General features: G+C 41.5%; 1 protein-coding gene across 31 annotated transcripts in view; it reads left to right on the forward strand.

Annotated features, from left to right (window-relative positions):
• The window catches only part of TCF4 (transcription factor 4), a 344,530-nt gene that overhangs the window by 117,190 nt on the left and 211,059 nt on the right, over positions 1–16,281 (forward strand). For 30 of the 31 annotated variants that reach the window (XM_015240529.3, XM_015240534.3, XM_031692421.2 and 27 more), the window contains one exon: positions 668–764. In XM_015240529.3, the coding sequence (XP_015096015.1) occupies positions 668–764 (97 nt within the window). Of the gene's footprint in view, positions 1–667; positions 765–9,510; positions 9,525–16,281 lie in introns of those variants that run through there. The other variant, XM_072952183.1, reaches the window with a different exon arrangement.

The following is a 16,281-nucleotide window of genomic DNA, read 5'->3' on the forward strand; positions in this document are numbered from 1 at the left end:
CCAGAGATGAATGTCTGCTTTAAAACTGTATTTTTGTGTGTTTGTGTCATGACTGTCCAAGTCCAGAATTTGTGCTTAAGTTCTGATGTTCATTCATAGACCAATTGTAATAATTTTTAATGTTCTTATGTGTTCATTACTTATGGAATGATACAGTTTTCTTACAACCATGATAACAAAATGTTGAAATTTCAGTATCTTAAAACCAAATGTTGTCCATTGAAAGGTTCTCCCTTAGCCTTCCAAAGGGAACTCATTACAGGTGATGGGTAAATTTTCCCCTATAGCACAATTTTGTGGGTTTTTTTTTTTGAAATAATGTGGGCTTATGAAAATAATAACTTTTAATATTTACAATATATTTTATATGTGTCAGGTGTTTTACGTGCATTATTTCATGCAGTCGTGTCTATTACTTCATGCCATTGGTTCCATTATTATTATTTCTCCAATTTCACAACTATTAAGAGGAAAATGTGCACTCTACAGGCTCAAGAGCCCTCTTTTGCCCACTGTACCTATGAAGATGCAACATCCTTAAATGAGATGCCCGGGTGGCGATGGTGGACTCCAGTTTGTTGGGTCAGAGATGTGTTGGTAGTGGGGCATCCTTACGTGCTGATTCATTCATGGAAAATGTAAACTTATGCTGTTATTTTGTTTACAGAACTATGGAGATGGAACTCCCTATGACCACATGACCAGCAGGGACCTTGGGTCACACGACAATCTCTCTCCACCTTTTGTCAATTCCAGAATACAAAGTAAGATGAATTTTGAACTAACATAAATTTTTTGAATGCTTATGTTTTACCATGAAAGGGAGAATACAAGCCCAGACAGAGCTTCTGTTTTTAGGAACTTGGATTTTTTAGCCAGTTCACTATAGTAATTTTACATTGCAGAAAAATATTGACAGTCTGTGCTTGGTAATAGCACATAGAGGACTAAGTTTTACAACATGTGGAATTACCTAACTTCAATGATACTGAATCCGCATGGAAATTTTGTGTTCTTTAGACGTAAAGCACTTCTCCCAATTTCAGTGTTGCAAGAGTATTTTTCTAAGTTTGAAGTTGAAGACGTGAAAGAGGTGAATATTTAGAATAAAAATATCGTTGGCCCTGTCAGTTGGCAGTGAGATATAGTCAGTGTTAGCAGTGAATTTTTATTAAAGGAGTTATGGAAGTCCCTTTAAGAATAGGTTTAGTGTGCTTCAATCAAAGTTCAGGTTGAATTGTAAAATCTGGTTGTGTATTTACCAAGGCATGAACTTTAGTGTTGATGGTCTAGGAGGTCTCCATCCTACCTCATGAAGTGACTGACGTGTAGTTTGAGACAGTCTGCGAGTTTCCATCATGTCTTTCCTACTGGTATCCTTAGCGTGTTTTTCTGCTTTGACTACCCTGTAGGGATGTTTTGTTTTGTTTTTTAACAGCAGTAACCTGAGCAATGAAAAGATAATTCAAATGGCTTAAAAGGTCCCAAGAGATGGTTACTTTAATTTTGATTAGGGAAAAAAAAGATTTTTGTTCTGATACATACGTGAGTTTCAACAATATTAGTAAATCTCTCAACTTGGCCAAATTCAGTTGTGAATCCATCAATAAATGAGGTTAAGTTTCTTGGCATGAGCTGCTGGACTGGACTCCAAGGAAAACACACAGCCATATGCATGTCATTCTGAAACCATAATCTCAGATGCTTCTAAGCAATGTCCTGAGTTTTAAGCCTCAGTATTTAAGATACAGATGGTTCTTGAATCTCAGTCATTTTTTCAGAAATCACCATCAGATCCACCTAAAGGAACTTCAGATATTTAACACAAAATAGTCAAAGCAGAGAAAGACTAGAAATTTATTTTTAATGAGTGATGAAGTGTCATCCCAACTTGGAGAACCAGGATCTCAAGGTCACCTTTGGTCGCAGGCTGCTCTTTTATTTATTCTCTTTTTTACTTTAAAGTGTTAACTTTCATAGTTACGTTTAACTTTGTAACTAAAGCAAGAATCCCAGTTTGGTTTTGTTTTTTTGTTTTTTTTTCAGTTGTTGATAGGAAGGTGAACCACTTCCTGTTTCCAGGATAGACAGATGCAAATGGCTAGATATATTAGTCAGCTTAGACTTTAAAGAAAAACTTTAGACTCTTGAATGATGAGTAACACTTTTCAGTCCTGACACCTTCACTTCTCTAGTCATGCTCACCCAACTTTATAAAATAAAATAAAAGATTAACTTGAAAACAATATTCTTGAAAGGTAACATCTAAAGAGTATATTAAAGAACTTCCTTAGAAGATTCTGAAATGAGCCTCTGATGAGCTAAAGTGAGTAAAATAGGATAAATAAATTACTGCTCTTATTTAGAAGCTTGTTACATACATTAAAAAGAAGTTTTCTTAAAGAACAACTAGACAAATTAATATGACAGAACACGCCAGGCAATACAAAGATATCAAAGAATTGTTCTTCTTCATGTGTCCTCATGGGCAGCTGTTTTACAATCCAAATTCGTTTTTCAATCCAAATAGTATTTAAAATATAAGTGGGCTGAGAATCTCGAGCCAGAATGGCGAGAGCTGACTCTTTTCACTTGGTTGTTGTTTAAGCTGAAAGTCCATGTCAGCTGTGTTCTTTTATCCCGTCTGCCCTCCTTCCCATTAAACTCTTAAATATGGAGGCCAAGACAGTCTCCTGCATTGTGATAGGAAATGCTCCTCTGTCCGGGAGGCTCCCACCCACTGTTCCCCATGAAAGGACTTCTCTGTTAGATAAGCTGTCTGGTCTGAAACATGGCTCTTGATTGTTTACAAACTGCTACATTTTCCACCTCAAGCAGATTTTTGCACAGAAAAGAATTGTGTTTGGGCTAAATGGTTGATCTGACATTAACGGTGCAGTGTCAGACTGGGGTCAGAGAAGTCACCCTTAGAGCGCGAGGGCATGGCACAGTGTGCAAAAAAAAAAGGCAAAGGGAGAATAGGACGTTTAAACAACTATGCAATACCTTCCATTTTTACTTTGGAAAATAATTTTAAAAAGTGTTTTTAGAGAACGGACAAGGATGCTGCGTTAAAAAATTCTTCCCACCCTTATAATTTCCCACATCCCAAACGCCTTCTTGATTGGCTTGACTATCTCAGGGCTAGATTCAGGGAACAAAGATTCTCATTGATTTTGCCCAAGCTGCTGTTTATTTAAAATGAAACCACTTTTGAAATGAGCCATGCTTGGTGTTTTGCTGCACCTTTACAAAGAGAAGATAGATCGTTTTCAAGCAATTAAAGGCAGCCAATTTACAAATGAAGACAAAGATAAAATCAGATCTATCAGTATAGCCAACAGTTTGAACTCACAGCATGCATGGGATATTCTGAACTGCTCTTTGTGTCCAGATCCATATTCTGTGTTATGGTCTTTGTGGAAGTTTTCATTCTACCAAAAGAAGCTATTAGACTTGACTTGTAAGTTTTTAACAGTGATCCAGCATCCACTTTCAGAATCTTCAATTTTCATTAAAACTGCAAAGGATTTCTTTCCATGTCAGAGATTTGATTCTGCTGTGATGTCACATTAGAGTAAAAGCTATAGCATCAGGAATAAATCAGCCACTTTATTGGACCAGATTCTCTATTGTCAAATCAATCAAGCCTGGGACTGAATTAGGCGTCTGCCACAGAAATAAGTGACACTAATTTTACGGGAAAGAGTTATTAACTGCAGATGACCTATTTTTTTTTTTTTTGGTAAACTATTCACGTAGTGAGGTTTTATTTTATTGCAAGGAAAGAAAAAAGTAATGAACCACTCTCTTCTTTTGGGAGTGAATTATTATTATATATTTTGTTCTTTGTGGAGTACACTGTTTTGGAGGAATGATGCAAGCATTGCTAACGTTTGCTTATAAAACTCTTTTATGGTAACAAAACCCTTTATTACAAGTCTGAACTCTTTGATTTCACATAACTGGTTTGGCATAAGTATTACAATTTTTGTAATATAATACGTACCTCTAGCACCAAAATACAAAAACTTAATTTACTTGTGTATCTCAAATTTATGCAAAGTGGTATATAATTTATGAGTAAGAGAGTGCCTCCATTAATTTATTCCTTTCAAAATAAGCTTGAATATCTGAATATAATACCTTATTTGATAGTTTGAATCCGTAAACTAAAAATAAACAAATGAACATAAGCATACTCACATGCGTGTGTATGCATGCGTATGCACACACACACACACACACACCTATTGTGCTAGAAGAATTAATGACACTTCTCGGTTTATATGGACTCCTTCCACTGCTGTCTGTAGTTATAACTGCCATACAAAGTTGATGAGTTGATAATATGTAAATCCTTTAAAGAAAAGCATAACTAAAATAAACAAAAAAGCAAGCCCCTAAATTGTTGTTTTTTTGTGGGGTTTTTTTTTTTTTTTTGAGTAAGTGTGCATGGCTTTTTGTTTTTCTTTTAGTGTGGGGAAGTCTGGAGGAGTTGAGAGATTTCAGCACTGAGTCATTTAGCTGACTGCCCGCTTTGACCAATTCATAGAGTTCTCGTTTTAAATTAAAAAAAAAATTAGTGAGGTGTAACTGACATATAACATTATGTTAGTTCTAGGTGTACAACATAATGATTCAATATTTGTATGTTGGACTCTTTTATTGGACACTTCCTGAGTCCTCACTCATTGTTTTCATTGGGTAGAGACAAACAAGCCAGTTTGCATGTTTACTTGTTTGAAATTCCACACCCTGTTCTGTGTCTGGAGAAAACTAATCACTTCTTCCTTGCATATGATTATTAATGATAGTAATGTACACTTGATCTGTTGGAAACTTGTTCGCTGCAGTTATTAAACAGTTTGATTAAACCTTTACAGGTGGTCAGTGGGTAGCTTTCACAACATGCTAATTAGACAGAGGGGCCATGGGTCTGAGCCTTGTGTTTTAAGAGGATTATATGCTATGAAATAGTTTGAAAATCCTGGTAAGAACTACATACAGAGCGTATAGATTTTTTTTTTTAACATTCCTGTTTGCTTGTTTGTTTTGGGCCAAGCATTAAACTTTTGCAGGTAATTGTCCAAATATTTTTACAATGAGAGACAATATATTTTCCAGCTACAATTTTTGGTCCAAGGAAGGATCTAAGCATGCATTTTCCTTCCATTGTTCCAGAGCCTTAATTGAAAACCAGATTGTTTGAGGGAGCGAGTTGCCGGTAAGATGACAGACATGCAGTGGTAACCGAAGGATGTGAAAAGTGATAATTTTGTATGGTTGGATGCAGCTTAGTTCAACATCAGCTGCTGTGTTTTAACATGCCCCCTTGTGAATGGTTCGGTTTCCTTCTTGTGGTATTTGGTTCTTGTCCCACTCATGGTACTCCACCAGCGCACTGAGTAATTTCCCATCCTACAGTGACTGGTTTCTAAACCAGCTCAGCGGAACATTTTACTGCAGGATTAGATCGCGGCCCAGGCAGAACTACAGAAAGCTGCTGGCTTACAGGATGACCTTTGAATCTCATCTGGGTTAGCGGTTGATATTTTGATTTGGTTACTGTGGTCATATTGTGACAGCTGCTAGCTCATTATAATTCGGTTCCACTGCCCCGTCTGCCTAGCAGGAATATTTAGGTTTGTATGACTTCAAAGTGTTTATGGCTACCCTGAGTTTAGCCCAGCATAAAGGTGAAGTGTTGTGAGCGCTTTCAAATCCCAGTGGCAGAGGCCAGTGGCACAGTCTTCTTGTAAAGCAGCGAATGTGAGTACATGTTAATACACGGAGTTTTTCTTTTCGTTGTGAAACTGGAACTACCCCATGAAGAGGCTCTTACTAGGAAAACCGTTTTGAAAACCTTAACTTGCAAAGGGAAAGAATGACCACAAAGAAACATAGTTTTTTCAAAGCATGGGTAACATTTGACTTGACCTCTTGGTTCGATTTTTTTTTTTTTCATGGAGGACTGTAAATATTTGAAAATCACAAAACCTGGACAAAAAAGGCGATTATTTGACGTTTGAGAGGGCCAGGGGTCAGATGATAGTTTAGTCATTTCATGAAAATGGAGTCGTGAACGTGGACGTCAGCTCTAGGAATTTTAGTTCCCTTTTAGATTGTTCGAAGTTCAGCAGTCATAGCGGGCTGCTTACAAGTTCGTTCTTTAGGGACGCCTGTGCATTTTCAGTGTCTTTTTTTTTTTTTAATGACACTCTGTAGCCTGAGGTTATCTTGATATCATCTGTTGTCTGTGGGGCTGATAATGTGGTAACAAGCAGTTTCTGAGGAAAGAAATGTTTAATAGTGAGTGGTCTCATTTGTTGTTAACTTTGGGAGTTTTGCTATTTTCATGTTAACTTAAAACGTCTTCCTGAAGTATTAACAAACAAGACTGTTTTAAATGTCATCCCCAGTGATAGAATTAATCTGGATTTTGAGTGAAAACTGGGAGCCAGAGAACTGACTTTCCGGCTCTTTTTTTTTTGCTACAACTCCCCGTGGGCCTTCAGGTCGGCTCTTTTTTTATGTCTCTAAATTGCTGGTGGGGGAGGACTTGCCTTTAGATAATCTCCGAGGTAGTTTTCTTACCTAATACCGCTTTCTGCCTCTATTATACTTTATCTTTAGAGATGTTTCATTGTTCTTTCTAATCCATTCATCCCTATTTTATGATATTTTCAAGTACCTTTGCTAGTGATGTGTTTTCCAAGTGTAATTCTTTAAAGCCTGATTCAGATGGATGTTTCCTGTGTACTTCAGCTCATATAGTTAAGGCATTGGTTTGATTGGGGATAAAATAATAACTCATTAAGTTACCACACCAGGAGAAAAGTATTATGCATGGGCCCATGCTTAGAGTTGTAGGACCTCTGCAAATGGCAATTGAGCAATTTCATTCATGAATAAATCGAGGAATAAGATATTTGGGTCTAATCCCTAAATGAATAGCCCATAAATTAAAGTCAAGCCTACATCTTACTGTCACAGGGGGCAAACCCTAAACCAGGCCAGTCATCTAGAAATTCATTCTCCAGGACTGTACCCTTGACTGTACAGAATTTTCTTTAATGTCAGGAAATGGACCACATTACTGTGTGGTAGATTTCAGTTTTCAATACACACGCCACAGATTATTTTATTTATAAAAGGAAATAAGTAAAATCAATATTGTTTGAAAGGCTGCCGAAAAAGAGTTGTGTTTCCAGTATTCAGATAACTTGTTTCCTCTTGTCCAGTCAATAAACGTTCGTGTTCCTCTTTCATTCATCCTGTTTTCTTTCCATTTGGCTGCCTGCTCTGTGGTGTAGCATAGCAATGCTGTGGTCAGCAAACACGTCTCTGATCAAACTAGGTGGACCAAACCAGGGTTTTTTTTTTTTTTAACTTAGAAGCACTGATACCGGAAAAACGTTGCTTGAAAAGTATAGCTAACAGAAAAGTGTGGCTCTTCTACATACCAAGGGAAGATTTCTCACACAGAAGATTATTGACCCTAAGAGAAAATAAACTGTTTTAGAGTCAAGTGAAAGGAAAAATCAGCTTGTGTCAGGTAGGAATGCTTTTGCTTGGAAGTAGTGGGACATGTGACTACTGATGGCTTAGGAATAATTTTTCTCATCCCGGAAGTCTGGTGGTGGGCTGTAGCTAGAACTGGTTTGCAGTTCATTGATGTCCAGGCTTGGATCGCGTGAGTCCTTTGTTCCTTCCCTCACTGTCTTAAGATGACTGGCACAGCTTCAGGAGTCAAGTTTGGATTTGATGCAGCAAGAAGCAAGGAGAGGTGAGTTCAGCCGTGTGGTCCTCCTGCCCCACCGTACACACGCTCACCCCCAGCTGCAGAGTTTGGAGGGATTGGGAAAGTACGCAGTAGCGTCTCCAGCCTGTTCAGCGGAAAGAGACTAGAGAGAAGGGAGTTGAGAATGCACCTCGGACTTAGCCAGTTTACAGTGTTTATTTAGTTTCTTTTAAGAGAAACATTCATCATTTTCAACTGAACAGTTTTGAAAAGGAAGAACCAGGCTCCAGCTTTCATGTAAGAAGCAAAATCGAAGAATAGGTCTCAACTCTAAATTCTGGTCAGCAAATTAGAGAGAAAGTCAAAGAGACAGGGAACAGAAAAAAGGTAGAGATGTGAGGAAGCCGGGGAAGGGACCACGTGAGAGTCACACACACAGAGGAGTCCGAGGCGGACTGTTCTCATTTTTACCACCGAGGCTTGTGCCTTCATTGCCCTCATCCCTCGAGCAAGGTGACAGCCAGCCAAAGTCAAGGCCTTCATGTCCTCATCATCTAGAACCTTCTCTTTTAGGTCTCCGGCTTGCATTCCTGCCAGGCTGTCCACAGCTTTTCTGCAGCCTTTTCTGCAGTCCCTCCGGTGGTCTCTGCTGGGGCCGAAGGCCGGTACCCACTCCCACAGTCTCCGGTCCCAGCCGCTGAGAGCGGGCCTGGCGTCCTGGAGCAGCCAGGTCCCAGGACATGTCACCCAAGTGACAGACAGAGATGGTTCCCCTGTACCACAGCCAAAAGGTCTTCTAGAAACTTCCCTCCAACCACCTGCCATGTCGCCGTGAAACACTCAAAGAAGAATGCCCACTGCCCCGGGGCCAAAAAATCCACTCTTTTCTTATAATACATACACAGTTGTATTTGTTGGTCTTTAATGTGGAGGATTAGGTGCAGCCAAAGGACATTTAATCTTAGTCAACGAGCCAAGAGGGCATGGAGCTGTGGGGAGAGCTGGATCCGATGTTCGGCGGGGAGTTTCCCACCTCGGCAGCACAGTCGGGCATGAATCAGGCGATGAGAACACAGGCGGGGAAGGGGCCATCGGTCATGAAAGGAAAGCAGGATGTGAGATAAACCCCGTTTCCGTTTAATTGCCAAGTTCTTCTCTTAAGTTTTTCACTGGAAAGGAGGTTCCATTGAATTTTAATTGATATGCTTGCCACTTAAAATACGTCTGTGATAACATTAACCAGTGACATACTGGTTCTTGACCGGATCTTTGGGTGGAGGATGTAACACCTGGCATTTCTCAGACCTCTCGTTGCTCCAGGAGAAACATCAGTCATTTTCAGAGTCTGTGAACCTCACGTCCCCAGAGTTGTGTGCCTGCCTTACGGGCAATGTTGATTTTCAGTTAAAAAAAGGAGACAATCCAAAAAACTCCACCTATTTTCTTTGATCACATTATAACCTTCATGAGGACCAGAGCATCAAAGGAACTTAGTTTTAAGCACTACAGGCACTGAGAGGCGTCGTGGGATAGTGGACTAGGCTGGGGGTCACCACTGCCTTAGTCTTGGCTGTTTCACTTCACGGTGATGGAACTTTGGATACGTCCTTACGCGCCTCAACTTTGGAATTTCTAAGGTGAGGATAGTAGTACCTATCATACTTACCCACTAGAATCACTGGGAGCCGTGCGATGGTGTGATATGCTGCGTAACAACTGCTCTTCTCTATTATCTTAGGACATCGCACAGTGACGCACTGGGCCTCTGTCACTTATGTCTGTAAGTAATTGGAAATTTTATAGACTGTGGGTCTTGGGTGATAGCAGTTTGAAAACACCTTTACCTTCTAATGAGATTGGAACAGAAGGCAAGACAGGTGGAGAGAGCATAGGGTGTGCAGTTCTGAAAACATCAAGACCCGAATAAAAAAGGTTTCTTTTTCCAGCCATTCCACGACAAACGGTGATTCTCTAAAATAAGTACCTCTTTGGGGACAGCTTTGTCGAAATCAGACGTGCCCTTTGATGAAATGTTTGCCCCCAGCCATTTTTCTCTCCAACTTGAATGTTCTCGAGCTCCATTGTGACGCGTGGCCTGGCCGAGAGCGCCTGGGTGTGGAGCTGGAGGGACGGGGTGCGCTGACAAGCGGAGATGTCCTCACCTGCACCGCAGGTCACCTGAATGTGGAGTAACCACTGTGCCCGGCGCTTTCCATCGAGGAGATACCCTTACACGTACCTGCCAGGTTCTGGGGGCTCTGTTGGAGGTAGTTTTCTGCCAGTTCAGTTCGTTCTTCTCCAGAGAAGCTGCAGAGAGTGTGTCTGTGATTGCTGTCTCATCCCCTTCACTCCCGAGGCTTCGTGAGTCCTTCCTATGGAACCGTGAGTGGTTTTTGAGTAGAAAGAGGGTGTTTAGTGGATCTCATTTTATTTCCTCTTGCAGAATATCAGGCCCAGGGACCAACAGTTGCAAAATGCACGGGGCATAGATTCGGATTGAATGCAGCTGATTCCTGCAGTCCAAACATCTCTCATCATCTTGATGATAATTTATTCATCCCTCCTCAGTTCCTTGGCATGTGCTTATCAACAGAAAAAAACTGAAGCTTCACTTTAAATTGGTGTAAAGCATAGCTGGTTATATTGTGTATATTTAAAATAAAAAATGGAAAGCTTTCCTACAGGTTGAAAATCCCGCTGAAGCTCTAATCGGGGGGCAGTGGAGGATGGTGGGCTGAACGGGGCACTGGTTTCACCCCTTAGCTCGCCCCTCTCCCTTCCATTCAATGACTGAATTATCATTAACACCCGCTTCTGTTTTCTCTAAGCTCTTCTTCCGTCTCTTGGGTCTGACCGGCTTGGCAAAAGTGATAGGCAGGACTCGAGAATCATGGAGTGAGTTTTGGCAGAATGTGGAAGTGATTAATTAAATGCCACCCCCCTCATGGGCCATATTAAAAGCTGAATGAAAACAGTGTGTATATCTGATAACATTTGATGAAGAAGGGGGAGACAAAGGAAGAAAAGGATGCGAAAGAAAGAGACACATCAAAAGCTAATTTTAGAGCGTCCTGATGGCAAAAGTACAATTTGCTAGCCTTGTATTGTCAGCCTTGGCCTGGCTGTGCAAGGCTCTGAAATTATTAGGTTACTAATTGCTCCTGCTTTCTCTTCACCTTGCTATTCCGACCAAGCAGGACTCTTTTAACAGTTCAGTAGCCAAGTCTGAGTGCTTGGGTTGTGAGCCTGAACTCTTTCATGTGTTTAACTGTACCTAACTGGGCAATACCAGATCGTGGAGGGAAATGGATGGGTGACCCCGTCTCCTTCAGAACTTTCCGAGTACTTGGAAATGAGCCTACTTTTCAGACTTTTGGGTATCCTTAAATATTGGTCTCCTGACCAGAATAAATTCATGCTCTATATTTTGTGTGTATGTGTGTGTTTATTTTTTTCATCACATAGTTCCCCTTTTCCTTATTTATTGATGGTCTCGCAGATGTTATTTGGAAATTGAGATGCAGTGAGCGTAAATATTTTAAGTCCTCGCAGACCGCTTCAGCGGCTGTGGGCAACCTCTGTTCGGCATCCTAGCGGTGGGAGAAACCGACCTACCGAACAGCAGTTTGCTGGATAATCTTTTGGTCATCTTCTACCTTTCCTTTCACCTCGCTTTGTTTATTTCTGTTACTGACCTAACTCGTGGGGTTGTGGTCGGGGGCGGGGGAAGAGCTCCCTGAAGTTTTCTGTTACCTCAGACATAAAATGTCTCTAAATATACATACATTTGCGATTCCATTTTCCGTTCATTGCCAAGTCCTGTGTATAGCTTGAAGACCAAACTGAAATTAAAACAAAAGAAAGCAGCCCTGCTCACAGCCTTTTACAGGCATTTTAAGAGTTAATGAGATTTTTGCCCCACACCCTCATGAAACTCATGAGTTTCATTTAGTTCTGGAATAAAAATTTACGGCTCTTCTCTCGGCTGAACTGATCCTAGTTTAAGGCTGGAATTGAGTTCACACCTGCTCTAGCATAAAAAGAAGCCTCTATGTGACTTCTTTGAAACTGTTCGCAGAGCAGAATGAGAGAGAGAGAGAGAACTCACTCTTCCTGCAGTTCTATCTGCAGAGCGATGCTCCTTGCAGACACTAAAGAGGCTGCTTCAGAAACTGGCTCCGATTTGCTGATCTTGTCCACTTCTGGACACCCTCCCTATGTGGTCCCTGTTGCTCAAGGTGGGATGTGCTTGTGAAAACGCAGTTGGTTGGCATAGGCACAGGGTCTCCACCAACGCTGTAAAGTGTGCATGTGGGGGCATCTTCGCATTTGCTAGGCCACTGAGCTGTTCAATACATGGTCCGTTAGGCAGGCAGAGTACAATGGCTTTTCTGAGTGTTCTAGTTAAGGGGCAGGAGGTGTAAAGTAGCGTACACTTAGGTGGATAATTAATAATTAGTGTAGGCTTGTAAGGCTGTAATATAATATATAAATTTCAGCACCTGTGAAAGTTTTATCAGAGCAGATCACCTTTCCTTACGACGAGGGAGTACTGCTCCCGAGAGAAGAAGGTGCTCCCAGTGCGTGTGAAAATCTCAATGACCAAGGGAGGGCTGGTTTTTATATCAAGTGTGGTTCTCCAAGGTCATTGAGATCAGGCAACATACTTGAGCGGTCAGATTGAAATAGCATTCCTATACACTACTGTTTTGTATGCGTTTCACTGTAGATGACAAAACGTGGCTTAGAAAAAATGTTTGGCGCGTTCTTATATTTGGAAACTGTTGACTTGCCTGAGAAGCGACCCCCCTCCCACTCCCGCATCATCCCCCCACAAAACAATGAGGGTTGTTCCTTTTATGACTTCGTAGCAAGGAAGTATTCAGAGGGAGAGCTTTTTCTAGAGGCTGAGCTGGACGAGGTAGAGAAGATAAAATGTAGACCCCATGTTCTGTTTTGGGCTTGGCTGTACTGTGAGTGGTTTTGACACCTTGTATTTTAGCTCTCTTGATTTTCAGATGGGAAGGAAGTACTCGTTACGGCAGGGAGGGAAAGGGCAAAATACGGATTTGTGAAAGCAAAGCAGAATGTCTTACTGCTTTAAAAGTCTGAATGGCTTCTTGATCAATAAAATTAATGTTTTTATCAGTGTGTCTGCAATCATATGGTCCTCCGCATGTGTATTTTTTAAACCATCCATATACATTTTATTTGTACTAGAAGCCAACCAAATGATAAACTTCAGCAGTCCAATTCATCTTTGATTCATTCATTCATCCAAAATGTTCTTGTGGAAGATGTGTGCCATGCAGGCCCATGTTTGGTACTAGAAAGTGACACGCCACTTTCCTCGTCCTCAGCATGGCCCACAAGCTAAGGAAGGAACCAGATAGGTATCAGATAATTATAAATCAGGAAATTAGGGAATTAATCAGTGTGTGCACAGGATGCTGTTGGAGTGTCTGTCTGGGATACCAAACATCAGCTTCCTCGTAATAATGGCTGAGGTGTTTTGGTGCTCAGTGAATACCAGGTATCCACTAATACTGTCCACATATAATCTTGTTTCTTTCTTGGGCGTCATCATTTCCACGTGACAGTCAGGGTGCAGTTGAGGACCAGAGAGGTTAGGTCACCCGCCTGGTGTTGTACCGTGAGTAAGTGGCAGAGCCCAGACTCGAAGCTGTCTCTGCTGAGCTCCAAAGCCCTGTTCTTAACCACTGTGCACTGCCTCCCTTGTAGAGGATATGGAAAGAATTCCCTGAGGTGCAATAGCAGTTAAGTGTGTGTTCAGCTGCAACTAATGGAATACCTGATAATAGTCGGTTAGTCAGACGAAGGTGGCTTTTTCCGTCACTTAAGGGGATGCCTGGAGGTGGGAGCTGCCTGTGTGGATTCAGCAAATCAGTGCTGCTTTCTTTCCTTTCTACCCTCCACAGCATGCTGATGGTAATTCCTCATCTTTTTCTCTTGAAATGCAAGACAGCTTCTGAGTCTAAGACACCATGTCAGAGTTTAAGAGGAAGTGGGAGAGGCAGGGATTAGTGTGGCATCGGTTCCTACTTCTGTCTCATTCCGTGGCGGGGGTGAAGCATTCCCAGAAACTGGTGGCCTTGAGCAGAATTTTGCTAACAACGTATTGGTCAGATCTCTAACAGATATATACTCATAGCTGCAAGGGAAGCTGGGACAGCGCCCTTTAACGGTGTTAGTTGGCACTGGGACTTGAGGCAGGCAAGAGAGAAGGGAATTGGGAATGGTCGCAGGATGAATCACTATGAATGTTGTTATATTATGAGTGATAATGCCTGAGCTGAGTCTTAATGGATGAGTTGGAACTATCCAAGTGAAACAGAAAATTGTCAGTTGAGAGAAAGGCAGAGGTGTTGGGTGCTAAAAGACATCACAGGGAGCCTGGAACTGAAGTGGTTCCGTAAGACTGAGACATGATTCCATAGGGTTCACCGAGGAAGGGGTGACAGGGAAGCTGGGTTAGACTCCTCACCTCAGAAAAATGAAGGGTCTTTCCTGCATGGTAGGGGGAAGAGGTTAGATTTGCACAGAAGCATGTAGTGAACTACTCAAAGATGGATTTAAATAGTAGAATAACATAATTGATTTATGGTTAGGACAGTCACTCTAGCAACAGCATGGAATCAGAGGCAACACGACAGGCAGGCAGATTACTCAGGAGGTGGTTAAAGCAGTTCCAAGAGGAAATGATGAGAGATTGGACTGAATCAGAAACAACGTGGGTGAAGGGGAGGATATGGATTTGAGTGATACTAGATGAAAGGAGACGGCTGGACTTGGTAACTGATGGATGTGGGAGGAGTCATCCTTGGCTTCTTGATGTCTGGTTTGGGCCAGCTGGTGGACGGTGGGGCAGTTCATTAAGATGTGAATATGGAAAGAGAAGCAGGTTATGGGGGATTAAGATGGTAAGTTCAGTTTTGGACATAGTGAATTTTTGAGATGTCTGTGGGTGGATTGATTTGTGGTTCTGGGTGGGGATTGCAGATTTGGCATACAGTATTCCATATTTGGTAGCTGAAGTCATGGGAATGGACAAGTTACCAGAGAGAGAGAAAAGTGATTTTCTAATTAATTATTTTGCTTTCTAAAGATCTTAATTTGAAAGGGGAAAAAAGGCCTCCACTTTGTCTTTTTCTCCCCTAAAAATTTGATATCTTTTAGAAAACTAGATAAGTCTTGATTTGCTCATATAATCATTCTGGTGTTATATTTAATCATTCATCTCTGACATACTAATACATTCTTTCTTTTCTTCTTCCTTTCTTCCTTCCTCCTTTCCCCCTTTCTTTCTTCCACTAAGATAGATTGGAATGAAACTCCCATTTCATAAATTTATCCCTCATTTTGGGAAGACATCATAGATTCGTGTAAGTGGACTTGACCTTGGCGCTCTTTTTGTGTTCTTTCCGATTTACATCAGCTTCCCTCCCAGTGTAGGAATCCTAAAGAGGCCCTCGCAAACTTGTTGGATACTATGACTAAGGCATAAATGAACAGACCCGCAAAAGGCACTCCTTCCTCTGCTTGGGCACTCACTGCATTGGGGACGCCACTACTGCCAAGGCAGCTCATTGCTCTGCGGCAGCTCTGACTTTCAGAAAGGTCCCAATTCTGTAACTGCCAGCTTAGCATACTGCTTTTCTCCTCTGAAGCTCCGTCAGACTGTGTATTGCCTCTCTTTCCACATGTTTCCCAGGATGAGAATCCTTGCTTCCCTCAAAAGTGTCATTGGGAAACGTTTAACGAATCACGGAGCATGGTTTAATCACACCTTGTATTCCTGGCCGCTGTCCTCTGTGTGTGTTCTGGTTGGTTTCTTTCCCTCTCCAAGGGGTGAATCCAGGACTTACCTCAGTGTCCCCAGTCTGGTTTACTCAGTAGTGGATCTGCTCTCATTTTTACTATTACTGCAGTCTAAGGTTTCACTGACAAACCCATGTTTTGGCGTTGACTGACAGTTGAGCTTGCCGTCCACTAAAATTAAGTATTTTTTTTTTTAATATTCATTGCTTTTACAGTCAGATCTTCCACTCCCTGGTGTAGAATGGGGCTTTGTATTGATCTTCACTTACCAGACTCCTTCTTGCTGGTTTTGGTCTGCAGATGTGCCCTCAGTCCATCTTTTCGCTGTTGATCCAAGAGGCTGTACTGTGTGATGTTTAAGCAGTGTGCACTCGTGGGTTTAATCCTGACTCTACCCTTTCCACGTAGTTTCCTCACGTATACGTTGAAGATAATTATAAAATCCACCTGTGAGGATTGTGAGGTGAAATAGATGAGGTCATGTGTGTGTAGTGGATAGAGGAGTGCCCAGTAGATGGTGAACGCCTGATAGATGTTCAATGTTACTGCTGTAGTGGGTGAGGGCGCTTAATGGGACCTACTTCTGCAATTGTGGACCCTTGTCTTTACTGCAGCTTTTCTTCCCTCTGGAGGGAAAGCTTAAGACAAATGGTTCTTCTGTGACCAATGGAAGAAGCAAATGTGGTTCTTTAGTTGTA

Source organism: Vicugna pacos, chromosome 30 (assembly GCF_048564905.1).
Source record: "Vicugna pacos chromosome 30, VicPac4, whole genome shotgun sequence".
Lineage (NCBI taxonomy): Eukaryota > Metazoa > Chordata > Mammalia > Artiodactyla > Camelidae > Vicugna > Vicugna pacos.